This window comes from Fusarium mangiferae, assembly GCF_900044065.1.
Source record: "Fusarium mangiferae strain MRC7560 genome assembly, contig: FMAN_scaffold001, whole genome shotgun sequence".
Taxonomy (NCBI): domain Eukaryota; kingdom Fungi; phylum Ascomycota; class Sordariomycetes; order Hypocreales; family Nectriaceae; genus Fusarium; species Fusarium mangiferae.
In genome coordinates, this window is record NW_024573921.1 from 1,923,400 (window position 1) to 1,943,194 (window position 19,795).

At 49.2% G+C, this 19,795-nt stretch overlaps 7 protein-coding genes across 7 annotated transcripts; 1 reads left to right on the forward strand and 6 right to left on the reverse strand.

The window, feature by feature from the left end:
* Window positions 1-95: 95 nt before the first annotated feature.
* Window positions 96-1,223, reverse strand: FMAN_01129 (uncharacterized protein; the record flags this gene model as incomplete). Its single annotated transcript, XM_041831287.1, has 2 exons — window positions 96-165; window positions 214-1,223. The coding sequence occupies 2 exons, from the start codon at window positions 1,221-1,223 to the stop codon at window positions 96-98; spliced, it is 1,080 nt and encodes a 359-aa protein (XP_041676465.1).
* A 1,472-nt stretch (window positions 1,224-2,695) lies between these two features.
* Window positions 2,696-3,598, reverse strand: FMAN_01130 (uncharacterized protein; the record flags this gene model as incomplete). Its single annotated transcript, XM_041831298.1, has 1 exon — window positions 2,696-3,598. One exon carries the CDS (start codon window positions 3,596-3,598, stop codon window positions 2,696-2,698), a length of 903 nt encoding a protein of 300 aa, XP_041676466.1.
* A 3,478-nt stretch (window positions 3,599-7,076) lies between these two features.
* FMAN_01131 (related to WD repeat protein IEF SSP 9502) lies at window positions 7,077-8,755 on the reverse strand (the record flags this gene model as incomplete). Its single annotated transcript, XM_041831309.1, has 2 exons — window positions 7,077-8,448; window positions 8,505-8,755. 2 exons carry the CDS (start codon window positions 8,753-8,755, stop codon window positions 7,077-7,079), a joined length of 1,623 nt encoding a protein of 540 aa, XP_041676467.1.
* Window positions 8,756-9,141: 386 nt separating this feature from the next.
* On the reverse strand, window positions 9,142-12,066 carry FMAN_01132 (putative pre-mRNA splicing factor ATP-dependent RNA helicase PRP16; the record flags this gene model as incomplete). The annotated part of the gene is made up of 2 exons (XM_041831320.1): window positions 9,142-11,556; window positions 11,608-12,066. The coding sequence occupies 2 exons, from the start codon at window positions 12,064-12,066 to the stop codon at window positions 9,142-9,144; spliced, it is 2,874 nt and encodes a 957-aa protein (XP_041676468.1).
* A 463-nt stretch (window positions 12,067-12,529) lies between these two features.
* FMAN_01133 (uncharacterized protein) lies at window positions 12,530-13,022 on the reverse strand (the record flags this gene model as incomplete). Its single annotated transcript, XM_041831331.1, has 5 exons — window positions 12,530-12,679; window positions 12,732-12,801; window positions 12,855-12,867; window positions 12,930-12,960; window positions 13,011-13,022. 5 exons carry the CDS (start codon window positions 13,020-13,022, stop codon window positions 12,530-12,532), a joined length of 276 nt encoding a protein of 91 aa, XP_041676469.1.
* Window positions 13,023-13,439: 417 nt separating this feature from the next.
* FMAN_01134 (uncharacterized protein) lies at window positions 13,440-14,607 on the forward strand (the record flags this gene model as incomplete). The annotated part of the gene is made up of 3 exons (XM_041831342.1): window positions 13,440-13,864; window positions 13,926-14,281; window positions 14,336-14,607. The coding sequence occupies 3 exons, from the start codon at window positions 13,440-13,442 to the stop codon at window positions 14,605-14,607; spliced, it is 1,053 nt and encodes a 350-aa protein (XP_041676470.1).
* A 639-nt stretch (window positions 14,608-15,246) lies between these two features.
* On the reverse strand, window positions 15,247-16,956 carry FMAN_01135 (uncharacterized protein; the record flags this gene model as incomplete). Its single annotated transcript, XM_041831353.1, has 4 exons — window positions 15,247-15,675; window positions 15,737-16,192; window positions 16,253-16,645; window positions 16,843-16,956. 4 exons carry the CDS (start codon window positions 16,954-16,956, stop codon window positions 15,247-15,249), a joined length of 1,392 nt encoding a protein of 463 aa, XP_041676471.1.
* Between the last annotated feature and the right edge of the window lie 2,839 nt (window positions 16,957-19,795).

The following is a 19,795-nucleotide window of genomic DNA, read 5'->3' on the forward strand; positions in this document are numbered from 1 at the left end:
CTTTTACCTATGCATGCATTGGGACGGGGATCATTAGAAAGTTAGGATATGGTCCGGGGTATAGATTGGTATATATCGGTATATATCGGGAAACTTTAAAGTGTAATGTTTAATGACCCGTCTTCTTCTATGAGTTTTTGTATGTTGTATCTGGGCGATGTTAATCTGTGACAAGTCAGCTTTGTTGTTGACAGAGAGAGAAAGTCTTCGTACGTGAATCTAAGTGTGCCTGTGACGATGGAACGGCATCCATCCACGTATCTCTTCACGATGGGGTGTGTCTGTCCTTGAAACTCAGTCTTATGAAGCAACATATTCGCTGCATCATCATAGTTGTTGACTGCCATTTTCATCCTCTCTTCCAGCTTAGCAACTACAACATCCAGGCTCATGCCAGGCTCCATGATGGCTGCAACGGCATTGATGACACAATCAGTCTGCAACTCCTTCTTCAGCGACAGCATGTCATTCATCAAGCTCTGTAGAATGCTCACTTGCGTCCATAAATGAACGACCTCTGGAGCTGGCGATGACGCTCCTGGAAGCCTCTCGTCCGTTGCATATGGTACAAGACTGCAGAGCATTCTCCCACCGACAGTGCCGATCCTCATCTTCATGTACGGCTCGTAGTCAGGTACGCGACTGGCCAGACAGAGCTTCTGCTCAGCCGCGCAGCTGTTGATGAAGAATTGGATCTCATCGTATAAGAGGCGCCGTTGATCCCTCGGCGCCGTCTGACAGAATCGCGCACCGAACTCTCGAAACACGCCGTTGATGGGATCGTCATCCGCCGCTTCACTCGTACTCATTTCGTCAACGGCCAATGCCTCACGCACCATGCGCATAGTCTGCTCCCTCCAACGCTCTGCCCGCATAAAGTCACCCGCCAGATCGCCCTCGTTAGCATCAACAGCATCATCCCAGCAAACGAGCCACGTCGTATAGAGAGTCAAAGCCTCGATCTGCCACCTACGAGCTTGGGGATATAGTGAACAAGCCAGAGAGGCAATGTCGTCTTTTTTTCGATGGGCGATCAACGGATATGCTGTAGCCATGCGCTCAACCGCTCGATTGACGATTGGCATAACGTGCTCATGGTGGCGGTTGAGTTGACCTTGAGGGTTGGGCCAACCACAGAAGAAATTATGAATATTGGGAATTTGCAGTGTTTGGCCGCGAAGGGCATCTACTATTGCGGCTTGGTTTAGACGTGAGTATTTCATGAGCAAGACATTGATCAATATCAGCAGCGAAATATTTCGGATCTGAAGGATCTTACTGAGAAGCCCCTGGCTGTCTAGAGAAGTAGTCTAGGTTAAGCCAAAATCTCCAGCTACCTGCCTAGGTATTTATTCCATTGATATAAAACCGGCGCAAGATGACCCAAATTTCTAGGCTCGATTAGATAGAAATATATTCAGAACATGCACGCATTAGGTTTCTGTGATATAGCAGGAGAGCAGCGTAAGGCGCCCAGTTGCTGATGCTGCTTTTGTAAGTGTTCATGATTGTGTATCAACCATTAGATAGATGATTTATATCACACAAGCTGAACCATCATGTACAGCCACGACAATTAGCAATTCTGCCCCTACCATGGCAGCCGAAGCCACCACCCTTGGTCGGGAATAAGATGGAATCTGGTATTTTATTCTTTATTTCTCACACCCTCAGCAAAGAAAGTTCAAAAGCCAGACGCGTCACATGTGAAAAACCCAAACGCCACAACGGGAGAAGCTGCCCAAAACTCAAAACCTCAACGAGCACACATAAAAGAAGAGAGAGAATAAAAAAGGGCAAAGATAGACAAGTCAATATCAAAGGCTACGTCAACTTATTGCCCAAAGTTGGATATCCTCAAGCAGTCTTTCATACTAAGCCCCTACTCTAATAATACCAAATTGTTGTTTGAGTTAGAGCAAGGCGTGTTTCCGATCCTGCAGCGGCCCTTGTACAATTGCCGGGGTTCAAGGGAGACAGTCCGAGTACCCAACAGTCTAAAAGTAAAAAAAAAGTAACGAGCACCGCATGAAAATGCTCGTTCCTAATTGATGACAAGTTTCACAATGTCTCATTCTGCTGCACACGCTAGACACGTATTTTATTCTATTTTATTTTGACCTTCAGACTGTCCGTTGCAACAACTGAAGATCAGCAGTTTCAGCTTAACTCAAAATCAGTAGCATCAAGATCATCGCTCTAGAAACGGAAATCGGAGTGTGAAAAGGAAAAATTGCCGTTTATGGCGAGTGTGTAGGTAGGTAGCATGACCAAGTATCCATCTAGATACAACATCATGAAACAAATCATCCAGCAAAAGAAAACAGGCCATCCCATACATAGATCCATCCGTCCATTCATCCATCCATCCATCCAGTCCTTATTCCACCCTGGCCCTATCAAACGCCCCATTGAAACCTATGTCCGGTCAAACACTCTTGAGCATCTGAGCCATCAGACACGGTCCTTTCATTCAAAGTAACCCAAGCCAAACCAAAAGAGACGTGTTCAAAGAGAAAAAATCTTCAACGAGTGAATAGATGCCGCTCCGTGGAGCAACCAATAACTATGTACCTTTTTAGTCATGTCTGCCATTGTCCAACTGAGGACCCCCTTCTCATGGTCGTAAAATGTCTATCAATTATGTACTGCTGAATTAAGAAACCGGTGTGCCGGTGAAGAGTGCGCCCCTGGATCAAATCCACTGCGGTGTTGTAGGCTTGGCATGTGACACCTCAGGGAAGAAACTGAGGATGAGGCTCTGAACGTCGCTGAGATACTCCTCGGGAGAGAACTTGTTCAGACCTCTGGACTTCATGAATCGGTGGTCCTCCTCATCCTCCTTGGTTGTGGGTCGGGTGCTGTACTCCTCGGCGAGCTCGGTGACTTGTGCAAGCTCGTGACCAAATGGGTGAGAATCCTTGAGAACTCGCTGCTGGAAAGATGGCGGGGGAACTGGAGCGACCGCGGGGACTGCCGGAACAGGCATCGGGGGAGCCTTCTGGGCCTGGCTGGCAGAGACGTATGAAGCTGATGACGCCCTAGTAGAAGTTGACGATGATCGCGAAAAGGTGAAGCTGGCCTTGGTCGATACTGAGTGCTCTGAGTCTCTGGACATCTGCGAGGTGGATCGTTGACGGGCGAGCGCTTCGTACGAGTTCTGCTTAGTGTGCGAAGGCGAACGCTTAGGAATTGCAGGAGCCTCGGAGATCTTTGGTAGGACAGCTGGCTTGTCCGAGACACTGAAATAGGTTGACAGATGGTTGAGCCTAGGGCCTGGGCACTCTTCGACAGGAGATACATCCGGGCTCGTAGGTGGAGTTGACTCGGTAGTTGAAGGAGCCTCGGATTCTTCCCCAACGGAACGCAGAGACGACTTGCTGCGGAGAGCAGCATGCGGGATATCGGGAGCATTGTAGGAGAGCATGTTGGTTGTGTGAACAAGTTGAAGCGGAGCAGAGATCTGATGTCGTAGAATAGGATGCTGTCTATCGCGGGCCGAGTTACTACGGTGCGGCATTTGAACTTGTTGCTCTCCCATCTCGGTCTGGCCGGCCATTTTGGCCTTTCTAGTTGTGAAAGCGCGTGAGAGCGACATGGTTGAAGGTTTGGAAATTTGAATATTCTGAGTTACGTCTTTTGTCGAACGGGTTTTTGGTTTTTGGCCGGGTTCTAAGTGAGTTTGTAGGGTGACGAGGAGTTGCTGCCAGTGAACAACGTCCTGTGATAGAAGAAATCGTAGAGAGGGTTGTGCCACTGACTTGACACCAATTTTCTTTTTGAGGCAAGTTTTGCTTGGAACTATTGCTAGGCAAGCGAGCAAAGAGCGTTGGTGTGAGGTGATCTCGGTTGACGTTGAATGCGTAGTGAGACAAGGAGTCCAGTCCTTTTGAGTTTATGAATAAGATGTCCGTGTGAGATCCGACTTCTGGATCGGAAGATCAACGTCTGGCGTGAATCGATGTGAATGTGTCGGTTCTTCGAGAAAGACAGTGATTTACGCTGACCGGCTTTGCAGTGACAACGTGAGAATGTGGTGGTTGTAAGGGAACGTTCAACGTCGAAAATAGGTGTATCGGTCGGTATCCGTGAGGTTTGATTGATCGATCCTGCGACGAAGGGATACAAGAAAAGAGTGAGAGTGTAAATGAAGGAAGATAAAGAGGTTCTGGCAGAGGCAGAGAGATACAGAGCTACTAGTAAATCAATGCACACTGAGAAGCAAACACGATCAAGGGAGCGATGGATCGTGATGCTTTGCGTTTTCGAGAAGAATTGAAGATACAGGCCTTTTCCGACGTATGCAATGCAAGTTTGTCGAAGGACAAAGACAAGGACAGAGACAGAGGCAAAGGAGAGAAAGTCAAGCGAGCAAGCACTTGGGAATAACTAGATGGAGAGAATCGAACTGGACGGCAGGCGTGGGGACGGGGGGATGAAACAAAAGATATGGGGGACCCAAGCCCTGCTAACAACTGCCTGATTAGAGAGCTGAAGCCGAACCTTCGGGCAGTGGACCCCATGTCACACTGGACAGTAAGGTACTCAGCGGAGGTGGGCACCGGCCGTTCACTGTAAGCTTAGCGCACACCTGGCCACGAAGCCTGTGAATTAGAGGGCAGCTAAACTCACCTAGGCTTTGACTTTTGGCCTTTGCAACGGCCCGGCCATCCCCCTTGTGGCTATCCCTAGACAAAGACCCATGTCCCTGCAATCAAGCCCCCGCCTCGTTGGCCGACGCCCCTGGCTAGAAGAACACTTGAAGCAAAGAATCCTGGTCTCGCGTCAATGAAGGCAGCCAATCGCGTGTATTCTCTCTCGTCCTCTACCCCTTGTCACTTTAGTGATCGGTCCACTGATTTGGTTTTTTCTCTTTCTCTGTCTGCATGGGAAAACCCGCGACCAGGGCCAACATGAAGGGCGAGAAAAGAAAAAACCCAGGTCATGTCTGAAGAGTGGTGGCTCAAGTGTCGTGCAGATTCTTCTGAGCAATTGCGTGTTTGTTGTTCTCGTGACTTGCGACTTGTTATCGCCATCAGGGAGTATGGAACAATGTTGGTGTTCACGATCACGCCCAAGAACGCCAATGGTGATACACGATCGATGATACACGCGTACCTACAGCACCCTAATTGTTTCTTTTTTCTCTCTTAATTCGTTACAGCTTGGAAACAAACATCTTTGCTTTGTTTCTTTTGCCTTCTGCCTTGATTTTTAAGTTAGTACCTAGGTACTCCGTAGACCGGAACCAAATGGTGAGGCCTTTGTTTCCCAGCTAAGCTTAGGTTAGTAGTTTAGGTACAGTAGCATACATACATACATGCACGTCTATGTTGGCTTCCCACCAACATGGAGCTCTTTCCTGGGCCATTCACCATCAACCTTGACCCTCCATCCTCAACATATCCCACCATTCATGGCGGCGACGTGACCCGCGCGCTACCAGCAAAGCAAACCAGAGCAAAGCAAGGAGGACCCATTTGAGTGACGAACAGGGCCGACATGGAAAAATTCTATTCTATCAATTGGGTTACACCGATCGCCAGGGGATGGATGCAAGCACTCAACTGCAGTGCAGTGCAGACGCCCAATTCCTCTTTGACAGCTTGGCTGACTGGATGCAGAATATGCGTTCGTATGTGATGTGTTGTTATTGCATGACCAGCTCACACACAGCTAATAAGTCGAAGATCATCACCAGGAACTGACTAAATCGGCTGAATTGTACATCAGCAGTCGAAAGCCACACCGTCCACGTCTTGTCTCAGTTACCTGACAAAAAGGACCTTCACACAGACACTGTCATTGAGCCGTGGTCATGGCCTTTCGGAAATGACCAGAGCTGCTTCCTCAGGCACATCAAGGAACAAGCCTTCAGACTCTGGTTGACCGTCCTTCCCCCCTCAATCAACTCGTCTCTGAGCCTCAAGAGGTCCTTGATTGGGTCAACGGCTTCAGCGCCATTACCGTTTTCTCCTGTTTCAGGCCCATGTGCCTGCGCAAGCGGATCCAACTAGAGCCCTGAACTGTGATGTGATGGCGTTTAGGTCCGTAGAAAGTACGTACGAGACAGGCAGAAAGCCAGCATGACCCTCCCTGTTCCTGCTTGATGCCGTGTGTTTTGGGGCCTGGTAGATCCTCCGCTTTCGATAAACGAAATGCTGAACATGGCATGGTCACAGCTTTTGTCTACTCCACTGCGAGAGGATGACCATAGTCACAAGTTACCTTTGAATACGTAAATTGCTGCATCTTGAGAATTTCCGTAGATATATGATATTGAGTACCTATTTAATGCCTGTCCTCAGAAACCTCTCTTTCGTGCAATACCTATCGTTTGACTGCCTTAGTGCGGATTATATTCTCGTGGATGTTCTGCACTGACATGATCCGCTCTTCAACCGACTCCTAGCTACCTACATATGGGCCCAGCGCACAGAGGTCTCATTTCATCATGTCCACCATCACGTTCGTCTTGTCTTGGACTGTCTGAGATTGGTCCTTGACAATGCACTCGCGCGACTCAGTGCCACCGCCCTATTTTCGGCGCCTGTGACGTGTAAATGGCTGTTCTCAGACAACCCAAAGATGGGGGCTTGGTTCGTGAGCCATCTCAGACCATCCAAGAGGACCCTTAATTTTCCCCTTCCACCAGCCATCTTATCATGCTCACGCATTGTTTCCATGTTCATCTCGTTCCGCCACTCACTCAAAAAGTAAAATAAAAAACCCAAGATTGTTTCAAGATCAGATCCAACTTTTCCATTCCCGTTCAGAAACATCGTCTATCTAAGGTACTCGATTTGTAACCCCCCCCAATATCCATCCGGCTGTGAAACAGTTCCCGTGCGCCAGTGTGATTCATTCATGCAGAGAGTACCTTACTCTTTTTCTCGGGGAGTCGCCCTCTAGAGCGGGCAAGACATGATCTTCGCAACAATCGACCATTGTCAGTGCTCTCTAAGGGGTCGCCGCGCCATTGCCCACTGAGACAATGATCTCATCCAACCTCAAACTAGGCGGTAGATCTGCCCAATATCTTGATTCGAAACGTTTTCGATAAAGAAGAGATTCGTCTAGTCCTCATCCATCGAATCATCATCGTCCTGCTTGTCATCCTCCTCGTCGTCATCGTCGGAGCTGTCGTCGTTGTTAACACCCACGAGGCGATCTTCACCCTTCCCGCGCTGCTCGGGCACCCGCTGAGCAAAGGCCTTGCGCACCGACGCGTTGGTGCTGGTGTCCCACACGTGCATTGTTCCCTTGCTGCCGGCGACGGCGAGGCGGAAGGCAACCTCCGGGTCAGGCGCGAACGTGGTGGAGAAGACCTTTCCGACGTCGAGGTTGCGCGAAACCACCACCGAAGGACCTGTGGGCTGGATGTTCCACAGCTTGACCGTCTTGTCGGTCGAGCCGGTCACCATGTAACCGGGGACCACGGGGTTGATGTCGAATGAAGACACAGACTCGTCGTGAGCCTGCAGCGTCCAGACAGCCTTGGTGCCCGTGGGGTCGGACGGCGCATTACGGACGTCGTGGTAGTGGATGACACCGTTCTCCGTGGACACGAAGAAGAAGTTCGGGTCGTGAGGATCCCACCGCACATTCTCGACGTCGCTCTCAACGCCCCATCGGGGAGGCTTAGCATCTGGCGCACGCATATCGGCAGCCACCACAGTTCGGTCGTAAGATCCGCTGAGCAGAACGGTAGGCTCATTCGCGTGCCACGCAAGTGAGCACACCTTGTCGGTGTGATAAGTATACGACTTGGCGCACTTTGTCGTGTTGAGATCCCACAGCTTGACCGTCTTGTCGGCAGAGGCTGAAGCCATCAAATTGCGATGCTTGCGGTTTGCAGCCAGCGACAGGACAGCGTCAACGTGGTATTCGTCGTTGGACTTCTTGGACTTCTTCTTCTTCTTCTTTGACTTCTTCTCCTCCTCGTTGCCTCCCTGGCCGAGGATCGCATTGGGATACATGCAGTCGATGGTGTCCAGATCCCACACCTCAATATCGGGGTCCATTGTGCCAACGGCCACAAAGTTACCTGCCGAGTCCTTCTCTACACCTGCCTTGTTGACGGGCATGTCGATCCACTCGACACACAGAGGGATGGCTGGGAGCATAATGTCGTGGTGGACGTAAAGGTTGTCAGCCTCATCCTCGTAAACGAAAACCTCGAGGTGCGCCATCTCGTCTTCCACCTTGGCAGCCACGATAAGATTGTCAGTCGCAAGAATCTGGAGCTCTTCTCGGTCCTCATCCTCCTGTTCCTTGTCGGCATCAATTGTGATGTAGGGGTCGTCCTTATTCGACTCGTAGTATGCCAGCGACTTGATGTTACCAAACATGCCCATACCCTCGCCGTTTCCAGGCACATCCTCGTCGTCGTCGTTGTCGTAGTTTTCCAGATCATATTCTTTTAGGTCATCATCATTAAGGTTGATCCTGAGGCCTTCAGTCAGTCTCTCTCCTCCCTTCTCAGATATTTGTCAGTTACGTACTCTGTCTTCTCGGCTGTTTTGTCTTCATCGATCTTCATCTCCGAGTCCTCTTCATCGTCCGCGGTCTTGTTAGCATTTGTGCCCTTTTGCGCAGCTTCAGCTTCCTCAAGATCCTCTTGGGCGTCGTCCAGCTGGAGCTTGGCAAGCTCCGCTATCCGCTCAAACTCTGCCTCATCTAGGGTATACTTCTGAGGGAAAGGCGCAGCGAAGCCCCTAGGGACCCACTGTGCGGCTGTAATCATGGAAGACATGGTGATTGTCTGGGTATCTTAAATGGTGTTGTGAAAGTCCAGCATGCACCGGTAGGTGGGCGCCCAGATAAATTTCTCCCAAAATTTCTAGTGGGGTTTATCGATAAGAGGTCAACCCATTAGGGGACCTTCGCTATCTAACGTTAGGTGACAGGGGTCCACGAAGATAGTGGAGGGAATGCAAGAAATCTTAGGAATTCAATCCTTTGCCGATGAAAAGCTTTGGGCTACTAGTAACCTTTATATCATGATATTAAGAACTGAGGCAAGCGATAACTATGTCATGATTTATCAAGACATGGCCATGACCCTAAAGTGACGTGCTCTATAGAGCTATAAGTAACCAAGCTTAGGTTAGAATAATAGAAACTCATCCAAGGCGCCGCTTAAAACCCCCTACCGCGTCTCTTTATAACAGGCTTTTTGACCGCGCCTTGTGTTACAAACTTCTTACCGTCTGCCCCTATCTTCTTGCTCTTCTTTTGAGTCCGGTCTTCTTCCATCTGCTTCCTTTCTTCGTCCTTCCGCTTGTCGTCAGCCATCTTGGCCTCAATCTCCATCTTTCGGTTGAATTCTGTTTCAGTGATTCGTTTATCTCGAACCGAATAACCCTTTTCCTTGACTGAGTAGAAGACACCACCGAGGTCTGCAAGCCAATGGGGGTCCACGGCTGTCACTGTCGAAACATAGACCTTGGAAGTAAGGATCAACTCGTGGTAGACGATGTAATCCGGTGGGTGCCCTGCATATAATGCGCTTGTTGGGTGCAGCTGTACACCGAGGTTGGTACGCAGGTTGATATATTCGCCTGAGCCTTTGTATTTGGCTGCTTGGTGGTAGTATCCCGAGCAAATGCACTTGCGGACAATGTCCCAGTCCATCCCACAGCTTGTCAATTCCATCTTTTGCATACGGACAATGTCCAAAAGCTGTTCACGAATTTCCTTCGCTCGCCTCAAAGATTTCGGGTGCAGAAAGTGCTTAACACACCAACCGTCGGAGTAACCGTTGGCCTTCCAATTTGTGTAGACCTGGAGGTATGTCAAATGATCTGACTCATGCACCCAGAATTTCTCGCGGGCAGCATCGGCTTCTTCTTGTCTCTCCTTTGGTCGGTAAAAAACGTTTGGCACGGACAGCATAGAAACAATGGTAATCATCTCTTCACTGCAGCCGTATTCTTCCGCTGTAATGAGAAGCTTGGCCAGCGAGGGATCCATGGGGAAAGCACTCATTTTCCTTCCAAGATCAGTAAGCTCACCGAGATTGTCAAGTGCACCAAGAGCCCATAAGTCAAACATTGACGTTGTAATAGTGTCCTGTGGAGGAGGGTCCATAAAGTCAAAGTCCAAAAGGTCCTTGACACCGAGAGATTTCAACATCAGGACAGTGTTAGCAAGATTCGTACGCTGGATTTCAGGGATAGTCTGTAAGTACAGATCTTCCTTGAACTCCTTTTCTGAGTACAGTCGAAAGGCCTTTCCAGGCCCGGTTCGACCGGCTCGTCCTGAACGTTGCGAAGCGTTGGCCTGCGAGATGGGCGTGATCTGAAGCGTGTCCATACCGATTTTCGGATTGTAGACTTTCATCTTGGAGTAACCAGCGTCCACGACGTATTTGATACCATCGACCGTCAAGCTGGTTTCAGCAATATTGGTGGCAACAATGCATTTTCGGACACCAGGGGCAGCCTTGTCGAAAATCTTGGCTTGCAGATCTGCAGGCATTTGACTGTATATAGGTAAGATACTCAGCTTTGGGGGGTCGTTGAGGGCATCAAGTCGTTTTTGAATAAGCTCGCAAGTTATCTCGATGTCTTCTTGGCCTGTCATGAAAACCAGAATATCGCCAGGGCCCATTGAAACATGTATTGACAACACTTGGTGCACTGCCTGGTCCACATAGTCCTCGACGGGAGACCGATGGAACATGACGTCGACTGGGAAAGTTCGTCCAGGAATGATGAACTCGGGTGCACCACCAAAGAAGTCTGAGAAGCGTTTCGAATTCATGGTAGCGGAAGTGACGATGAGCTTCAGGTCACGACGCCTCTGCAATATCTTCTTGAACAAGCCCATCAGGATATCTGTGTTCAAGGCACGCTCGTGGGCCTCGTCCATGATGACACATGAATATCGATCTAGATCAGGCTCGTTGAGGGATTCTCGCAAGAGAACACCATCAGTCATGTATTTGATGACTGTTTCTTTGCTGGTGCAGTCTTCAAAGCGAATTGCATAACCGACCGTGCTTCCCAACTCAACCTCCATCTCTTCAGCAACACGCTTGGCTACACTCATTGCAGCCACGCGTCGCGGTTGTGTACATCCAATCATGCCGGTCTTTCCATATCCGTCCTCTTGGAGGAACTGTGTCAGCTGTGTCGTCTTGCCAGAACCTGTCTCACCAACACAGATGACAACTTGGTTTTCTCTAATGACACTGAGAAGGTCTTCACGAACTGCAAACGCGGGCAGATACTCCCGTTGCTCCCGTAGCGTCTTGCTCTGGCTGAAGTTACTCGCGCCGTCGGCCTTCTTCATATGTGCGCTGAATTTATTACCCTTGCGCTCACTCGGTTCGGCGTTATCCTCAGCAGGTACTGGTAGTGCAGAATCACCATCTTCCTCTTTTGCACCCATAATATTTCCAAGAGTCGTTCCGGTCATGCTTGTGGCTTCCTTGGCCTGCCGTTGACGTTCTCTCTGCTGCCTTGCTTCCTTCACCACCTTACTACCCTTGCGACTGAAAACCGCCATGTGACTCTGAGGGTCTTTGACGGCTGGAATTGGTTCTAGTTGCTTTGTGAAAATAGTCCGTCCGTCCAGAAAGGGTGGCCGTAGATCGTGCACAAGAAGATGAACTCGAATTGACTCGTCATCGTCAACAAAGTCGGATGCCATATCCCGTCTTTGCGCGACGCCTGATTGCAGCATTCGGTTCGTTTCCCAAGCGTCATTCTCTCGGTTCCTCTGGTCTCGTCGCGCGTCGAAACGACTAGTCATCTTTTCGTGTCGGGCGGTTTCCTGTTGCTGTCCTTCCCAGGTGTCATAAGAGGCGAATGGGTTATGGGCTTCGTCTCCAAAGCTGTGGCCGCCAAATTCATCACCTCCGTACCAGTCTCGGTCTAAAGCCTTCGAATCCTCCTCGGTCGGTCCTATACTTCGGGGTGGTGGTGTGGAAGCATAACGCGATTGTGCCCTGTGGGGAGTTGAGGTGCGCGAATCATTCTGAAATCTTTGTCGAGGTGTATCAAGTCGTCTCCTCTTTGGATTTGGGTTATACCCATCGTACTCTCGATCCTCCGCCATTGTGTTGACGTGTAAGTTATCTGTCGATGCTTGGACTTTTTATTGCGACAGGAAACTTAGACCTCAGATAAGGAAGCCGATAATGATCACGTGAATACTGCGATTCAAATGTAAGTAGGATATCTTCCATGTCGACTAAAATGCATGGAGGTATCTCACAAAGAATCAAAAATCATATATTTGTCCAAGAAGTCCTTTAGCGTTACTTGAAATGTACTATAGAATAGGATATATCGGGTCTTATGAGTGTCAATACTTGGACAATCAAGACACAGTAACATGTGAGGCTCGCCTTGATGGAAACCCCTTTCTGTCCACGCTCTGATTGAGTATACGAGTACGTGATATTGCGACACTCCTTCCTGGAAACACAGGCTATAGAGGAACAAACTGATTCATGTATTGGACTTTTATCACAATTTTGTTACATAGGCTTTGTGTCATGTCTCGTTACTGCCAATTCTCAATGAGTAACAACAAAGTCATTCTCGTCCTCGATGATTTGCCGATCTTCCTGGGAGACTCTAACCACGCGAGCGGATCTTGGGCCATTGTCTACATCTTTGAAGAATTTGGATAGGACTTCTTCACTGGCTTGAGCCTCGCCCTCGACCTGTGAAAGCTCTAAATTAGCCAATGTCAACTTGCCGGGGGCTTATATGTACTTTTCCATCCTTCGTGTTTCGACACCATCCCGTCACTCCGCACTCTTGGGCCTTCTTCTGAGTAAAATAACTGTTATGCATCAGATGCGATGTCTCGAGATTTGTTATCGCAGAGAACCATACCGGAAACCAACACCTAGATGACGTCAGTTCGAGTGAATACTACCTTAGTACATAGTATGATAGAAATAGATATACCTTGGACACGTCCCTCAACGGCAAAATAGACCTTTTGAAAGATTAGCTCTGGCTTTATAATCGTTGTGGAAGATGGCTCACACGTTTCGACATATTGGCAAGTCACAGTTTAGTCGGTCATGTATACTAAGGTTATTGTAGAATAAAAGTCAAGCTTGAAACGAGGAGGGTTGGAGAAAAGCTAGAGCTTCTTAGCAATTGGAGATAAATATGGAAACACAATAATTTCCATCGCCTGCGAGATATGACCTAACCTTTATGTCAACTGCTTGCTATCTAGCGGATATGTTGGGTTTAATAGATGGCTTACAAGGTGGAAAGAAGGTGCATGGGCGCTGAGTTTAGGTTGATGTTGATAAGATAAGCTTTGGATCTCACTGATGTCACTTATCAACTTCGTGCGCTTCCACTGACTAAACCAACACCTTTATCCCTTGTTTGCGCCGCGAAGACATCACTTGTTAACATCACTTGTTACAAGGCCCGCTCGCAGAACACATCGAAATATTGATGGAAGTCCACTCCTCGGAGCCGGCTACAGAGCCAATCCGATTCCGCACTGGCAAAAAACGAAAAGCCTATCGCCAACGCGTCCAGGAAGATGACGCCTCTGTCGCAGAAACAATACAATCGCATCCCACTGCGTCTGCTTCAGAACCCAGTCATGAACTCTCCCGAAACGCTTCACCAGATCGCGCCCAAGATGAAGAAGAATCTGTTGTTGCTGCACTCAAGTTGCGCAATGCGCGTAGAGCCCGACTTGGAGGTGTCGCATTTCGAAACACAAACCGACCAGACGACGATATAAACAACGAGCGTGCTCTCATTCCACATGACGCAGATGGTACTTCGAATAACGAACCCATCGTGAAAGGAGTTGCAGATAGATTTACTCACCAGACGGGCAGGCTTACAGATCTTAATGACAAGCATATGTACGTTGAGAGCCACCGTCTTCGTCATTCTTCCTCACCCTGCAATGGCTAATCATTCAAGGATGGATTACATAGAATCCCGATTATATAATCGCGCGGGCGGAAATACCTCACATAACACTTTATCAGCGTCTACATCAGACCCGGCTCGGCAACCTTCTGCAACAACGGCAACAACAACAAACCATGAGAGTGGACGGGCAGTAATGCAGGGCCAGTTGGTGGAGATCAGTCTCGAAGACCACTCTGCTCGAAGTCAGAACCCTGTTCAGGCAGATAGTGCTACAGATGGCGGACCAAGAGCCAAGAAGCCTAGACTTAGAAAGGATGGCACGCCATGGCGTCCGCGAAACCGTCGAGATAGTGACGCCCTCAAACGAGATCAGATCGTTGACGAGATTCTCCATGAAACAAGACGTATGTCCCTGATGTCCATGTTCCTTGAATTAGCTACTAAATCATTGTTCCTAGTCGACTTATACGAACCGACTCCAGGACAAGACAGCCACACTGCAGTTGCCGATCAGGATGGTGCCGCTGATGCGCGGCTCGCCGAAGAGTTCCGGCAGCAATTCCTTGAGGATGTAGCAGAACGACAGCTTCGCAAAAAGAAGGCAACGAACCAAACCACGCGCCCCGGTACCGAGGAAGTACTCAAAGGCCCCAAACTCGGTGGCAGCCGTAACGCTAGAGCTCAGATGAGAGATCTTTTGTTAAAGAAAGAGAAGGAAGGAAAGAAATAGTATGGACCGTTGAGCTATATACGGCCTCTTTTCATCTGTGGCGTTGGATGGTTCTGGTTTTGCAGCTCTTTTGTATCAGTTAAGGATTCACACACATGGATCGCATCACCTTATGATCACAAAGATGTTCAATTATAAACGACATCTTAATCTTGTAAGCGTAACCATAACAATTCCGTTGAACACTTGAAATTCATATTCATATTGACTACTTAGTCTGTAACGATCGATAATGGTGGGGGCATTTTGATCCAACGATCTGACCCATGTGAAGAAAGTAGTCCTAAAAAGAAAATCTCAATGATAAGCTCCGGACATCCAAGTCTGTGTAGTCGCAAGAAGACGGCCAATGAAATAAGAAAAAGCACTTAGCAAAAACTCCTTTACCCAGGTCCCATATATAGCAATTTTCCCAAGTGTACAGGGCAAGGCCCAACATTGAAATGAATGAACATTCAGTCGCTTGGCACAACAGGTATCGATCCAGTGCCGTAATTCGCCTTCCGTCTTGCTCATGTGCAAGATCATTTGACTTCCGTCATTTGCCAGAACGCCAAACCCAATGTAATGTTAACCGTCAGAGAACCCCATGCGTGAAATCTTGACCGTTGCAATGGAATGTGGGTTCCGGAAAACCCTTTATCTAATGTCGAGCTGGAAAGGCTTGAACCGCCCGCCAATTGTAGCACAGCGGGGACACTTCCTTCTTGCTCCATGCTCTGTCATGAGAACCTCCACACAAGTTGGGCACAGGCCACAGATACATTCGGTACATGCATACGAATCCTTGAGTAGAGAGAATCCCTGACAGGCAGCGCAGTATATCTGAATATTCTGGGCCGAATATGTTGGTGACGAATCAGAAAGCCCCCGGGTTCCCATATGAAAGTTGTCGCCGCTTTCACCACTCTCTACAGATGGAAATGGCTCTACAGCATCCTGACCATATGATGGAGGCGTGAGTGCCTGCTGAAGAGGCGAAGCCTGATAACTGGCCGGCTGGAACTGAGGTTGGTGGGAAAATGGCGGTAACGATGATCTATGCATTGAAACAGGAGACTGAGGGACCTGAGAGCCTGTTAGTCAATTCAACAGTGCAAGGGCGAATACCATCAGTAGGTGCACATACAGGAGTACGGTCTTCGTCAATATCGCCAGCAGCAGAAGCAGCTTGATCAGCTGCATCGATAAGATCTTCCCACCGTTTCCCGAAGTCTGCGGATGGTTCTGCTGACAAAGCCTTCCGATCATTACCTGGTCTATATCGCTCTTCATTTTGAATTCGGCGTAGCCAGTCAGTTGCAGAACCTTTAGAGTTCTTCTTTTTATGGTGAGGCTCTCTTCCTCGCTTTGTAACAGACTGCTTGCGAGGTCGGTTAGGTCCCACAGAACGCTGAAGAGGTGGGAGTGTTGAGGATCTTCCAGGTGGTGAGTTTGCCAGAATGGAAGGGAGAAAGTCGCGCTGTCTATTAGATTTGGCAGATGAATAAGGGTCGCTAGTAATATCATGATTGGAAAGATTGAGAGGCGGCAGTTCGATGGATGTCCGTGGCCTACGTCGAACATCCATGTCTGAATAATATTCCTACGCATCATTAGCCCTGGATGGCGATGATTTGAATTCTTTTAAGGGCATTTCACTCACACCGTCCAAATCCATGTCGCGTTCACTCTTGACGCCATGAAGTTCGGCTAGGGCAGCAGCGGCACTGGCTGTGCCAAGCATTGGGCCAGAAACCGGCCCGCCATTACTGAAATCATCTAGAAGGCGCGGAGTGCCTGGATTACTCGATTCGTCGCGATGATAGTTGTGTCGCTCGTGAAAGCCTTGAAGGTGGTCAATGGGCGGGGGCAGGCTGGAATGAGAGCGGGACAAACCCTGAGCATTTGGAGCTGAGGTCTGATCTAAAGGGCGTCGCTCCGATGGTGGAGTGTTAATCATCAACAAGAAGCTCTCTTCTGTGGCTGGAAGCTTCGAGATGTAATGCTCGGGGTGTGCGCGGCGGATATGCTCCTGCATGGAACGATATCTTTTTTCCTGCAATTGGACATTTAGAATCGAATGGGTACCGTTGCATGGTGTTACGGGAACGTGCTTCCTCAGTTGAGGAACAAGTGCGGTAGGTGGTAAGACATGACGATGTAAGGTGGGTGGGTGCAGCAATGGTAATTCAGGACCAGCTGCAGGGCAAGACAGGGCAGAACAGCTAACGAAGGCAATACCCAAGGACTTACACCAATGCATCTCTTGCGACAGCTGGAGCCATCCTGGTTGCGAAGAGGGCAGACTACCTCATTGTTGGAGTCTGTGATAGAGAAGGACGACGTCAAAGATGATCGAGGCGGCATCTTGACCCCACCATATGTGATGGCTTGCTGGCGGGGGTGTACTATAGCGATAAGAGACTGAGAAGCGAGATAAGAGATGATAGCGATGAAGCTCAGCTTTCAACGAGAAGATCAATTGGTGACAATGAAGGTATGCAAAAACCGTAACATTTCAAAGTGCAGCTCATGGACAATGGAATGAGCTGCCTTTGAGCATGGGCAAGCTTTGCTACAGGGACCGTTTCGAAATTGGGCCAATTATGCGACAGTGGTTGCGTACACGATTGGGGCGTCGATTGAGGTGGTGATGGAGGCAGTTGCTAGTAAAGCGATGAATCGAATCTCTGGTTAAGAATATCGATAACCGTATGTTGAAGAATCTAAGTTGGAAGAGACGCGAACAGAAATATTCGATCGAGAAGGTCGCTTCTTTGAGAAAAGGTGGGTTGCAAAGAAGGATGTATGGAAGGGAAGGAGGGTGAGTGGGAGGAAGAAAGTAGAGGTAGGTAGGTGCAGGTAAGTAAAGATGACAGGAGCTTGGGAGGTCGAAAAAAAGAAGAGACGGAAGAAGGTGGGAGGCAAAGACGCCTTTTGGGTAAAGCGTGTGAGTGAGTAATAAGAGCAACAACGCAATGGGTAGCGAAGAAGGTAACGGCCAGAGAGAGGCAAGAGGAGGGTGTGAGTCGTTGAGTGTGTGTGGTGTGCGGTGCTGCCGAGGGAAGCTGAGCTCGATGATCTGGATGAGAGCTTTGGCCGACCTTGGACCTAGGCAAGTAGGTAGGTAGGCATTGAATGTGCTTTGCTCACATATCACCAGCACCAGCATCCAGATATTGGCGACAACTGCACAAATACCTAATACTACAAAGAAGCTCACAAAAAGGTGAGCGCAAGGAAAATATCGAGGGCTTGAAAAAATTACCAACAACTAGGTACCTAAAGGCAAAAAAACTCTGGTGGCAGAGGGCGTGTGGGCAACAGAATCAAGGCCAGTAGCGAAAGATTCCGCGCAAACAAGACTCTCTGTCTGGTTTAATGTCCATCCATTCATTGCTCACTCGACAAGGGACCACAGCCTGAGCTCTGGGCTCCTCCTCCGGCTGCCGTGCCATTGCTTGCAAAGCCATGCCTTGCGCTTCGCCTCCACTGTTGGAGATCTCAGCTGCCTCGAACGACTTGATCTCTGGGGCCAATAGTATTGACGCACAGTTCTGGGGTGCGGCTACAAGAAGCTGTCTAACAGCCTTCTAGGCCTATCAGGAAAACAACAAAAAAACTTCTCCAGCTTCCATTTCATCCTTCCATGAGCTCTGTATGGCCACAGCAAGACATGGTAAAGGTCCTGTGGCTCCTTGAGCAAGCTGACGAAGCTTCGATCTTGCAGACTCTCAAACTCTGTAGCTACACAGTCATTCCCAAAAAAGATTCTCCAAGCGTCTGTAACATCCAGTAGCGAAGCACAGCTTCCAAGCAGAAGCATCAGCAGCTCACCAGAGCATGGCCCAAGCGCTGCGCGAACAAATCAACTGGCTACCATTGCAATGACTCGAGAGGGGCTACAGGGGTGAAGGCAGTGAGAAGAGGGGGGTGGCCGGCGTGGAGCTCTTCTCTGGACGGATTGAGGTCAAGAACCCAGGCCCTTGAACCAAAGAATGCCGCCTGTGAAAGGTGCAGAAGCTCCCTAGAACGTGCAGGGGAAGCTCCAATAGTGGAACTGGTCCCTTGCTCAGGTTTGTTGAAGATCTTTTCTTTTTACTGGTAGTAGTGCTGATAAAGTTGTTACATTATGGCATGAATACATACATACAGAGGTTCCCGCCTCTCTGCAACACGTCCTTCTCATCACTACCAATCATATTCTCTGTCTTAAGCTTCTTTTTGTTTTTATCGGCTTCAGCAATTATCCGGCTGCGACAGATCCTAATCAATGTCGCAAGAAAAAGGCCGGCGTCTGAAGGGTTGGCCATGTCAAACATGACCAGGGTCGGCGGGGCCGAAGCCCATGGCCAACTGCCACTCACAGATACCGTTCCTAAGCCAACTCCGGACGTGGTTATCACATGTACATGATAGGTACCTCTGCATGACTCTCGCCACGGCTATGGCCACGGGACCTCGACTACACAGAACGGTCGTCACTACCCAGCTGGAGCTCCAGCCTTCACCTACGCCAGCTACTAATCCAGAGCTAGAACTGCGAATGTTGATGTGGCGTTTGAGATTCGGCGATACGCAGGCGTGGGCGTCAACAGAGTCAGCATCGGAGTCGTCGACGCCAGCCAAAATTTCACAAACCTCGCTTTGGCTTCAGGGGTATCCCATCTGCGCCTCAAGGAGCATATTTTCTTCCAAGAAGAGCTGGTAACTGACAAAATGAGGTTGAGAATGCAGGCTGCAACCTGCAAAGGACCCAATGATATACGGACAATTGAGAGCCGATCGTTGACTCAGCTTCAGAGACGATGGAGAATTAAACGCCTGCAAGCCCTGTCACCACGCTCCCGGGTCTTTTGAGACGGTGACATCACCAGCCAGGGGATACCGCCCGTCGCCCTACAGCACGGAACCGGCGGGCGTGCGCAGCCAGTCCGTTAATACAGGGTCTTTTGACCTCGACGGAATTGCTCGACTCAGACTAACCAACGCGCGCTATGCCATTCACATCTACTTGGAAGGCGGTGAATTCTGATGTCTGAAACACCCAAGCTTTGTCACCTGGCCGCGAAAACGGAAGAATGGGCAGGTTGTAGCTTTCATCTGCTGGATCAATCGAAGGTGCATCAACAGGCTCGAAATAGGCCTACTCCGAAGCAAGACAGCGTCGCGAGGGCTCAATACGATAGCTCAGACAACCAACCAG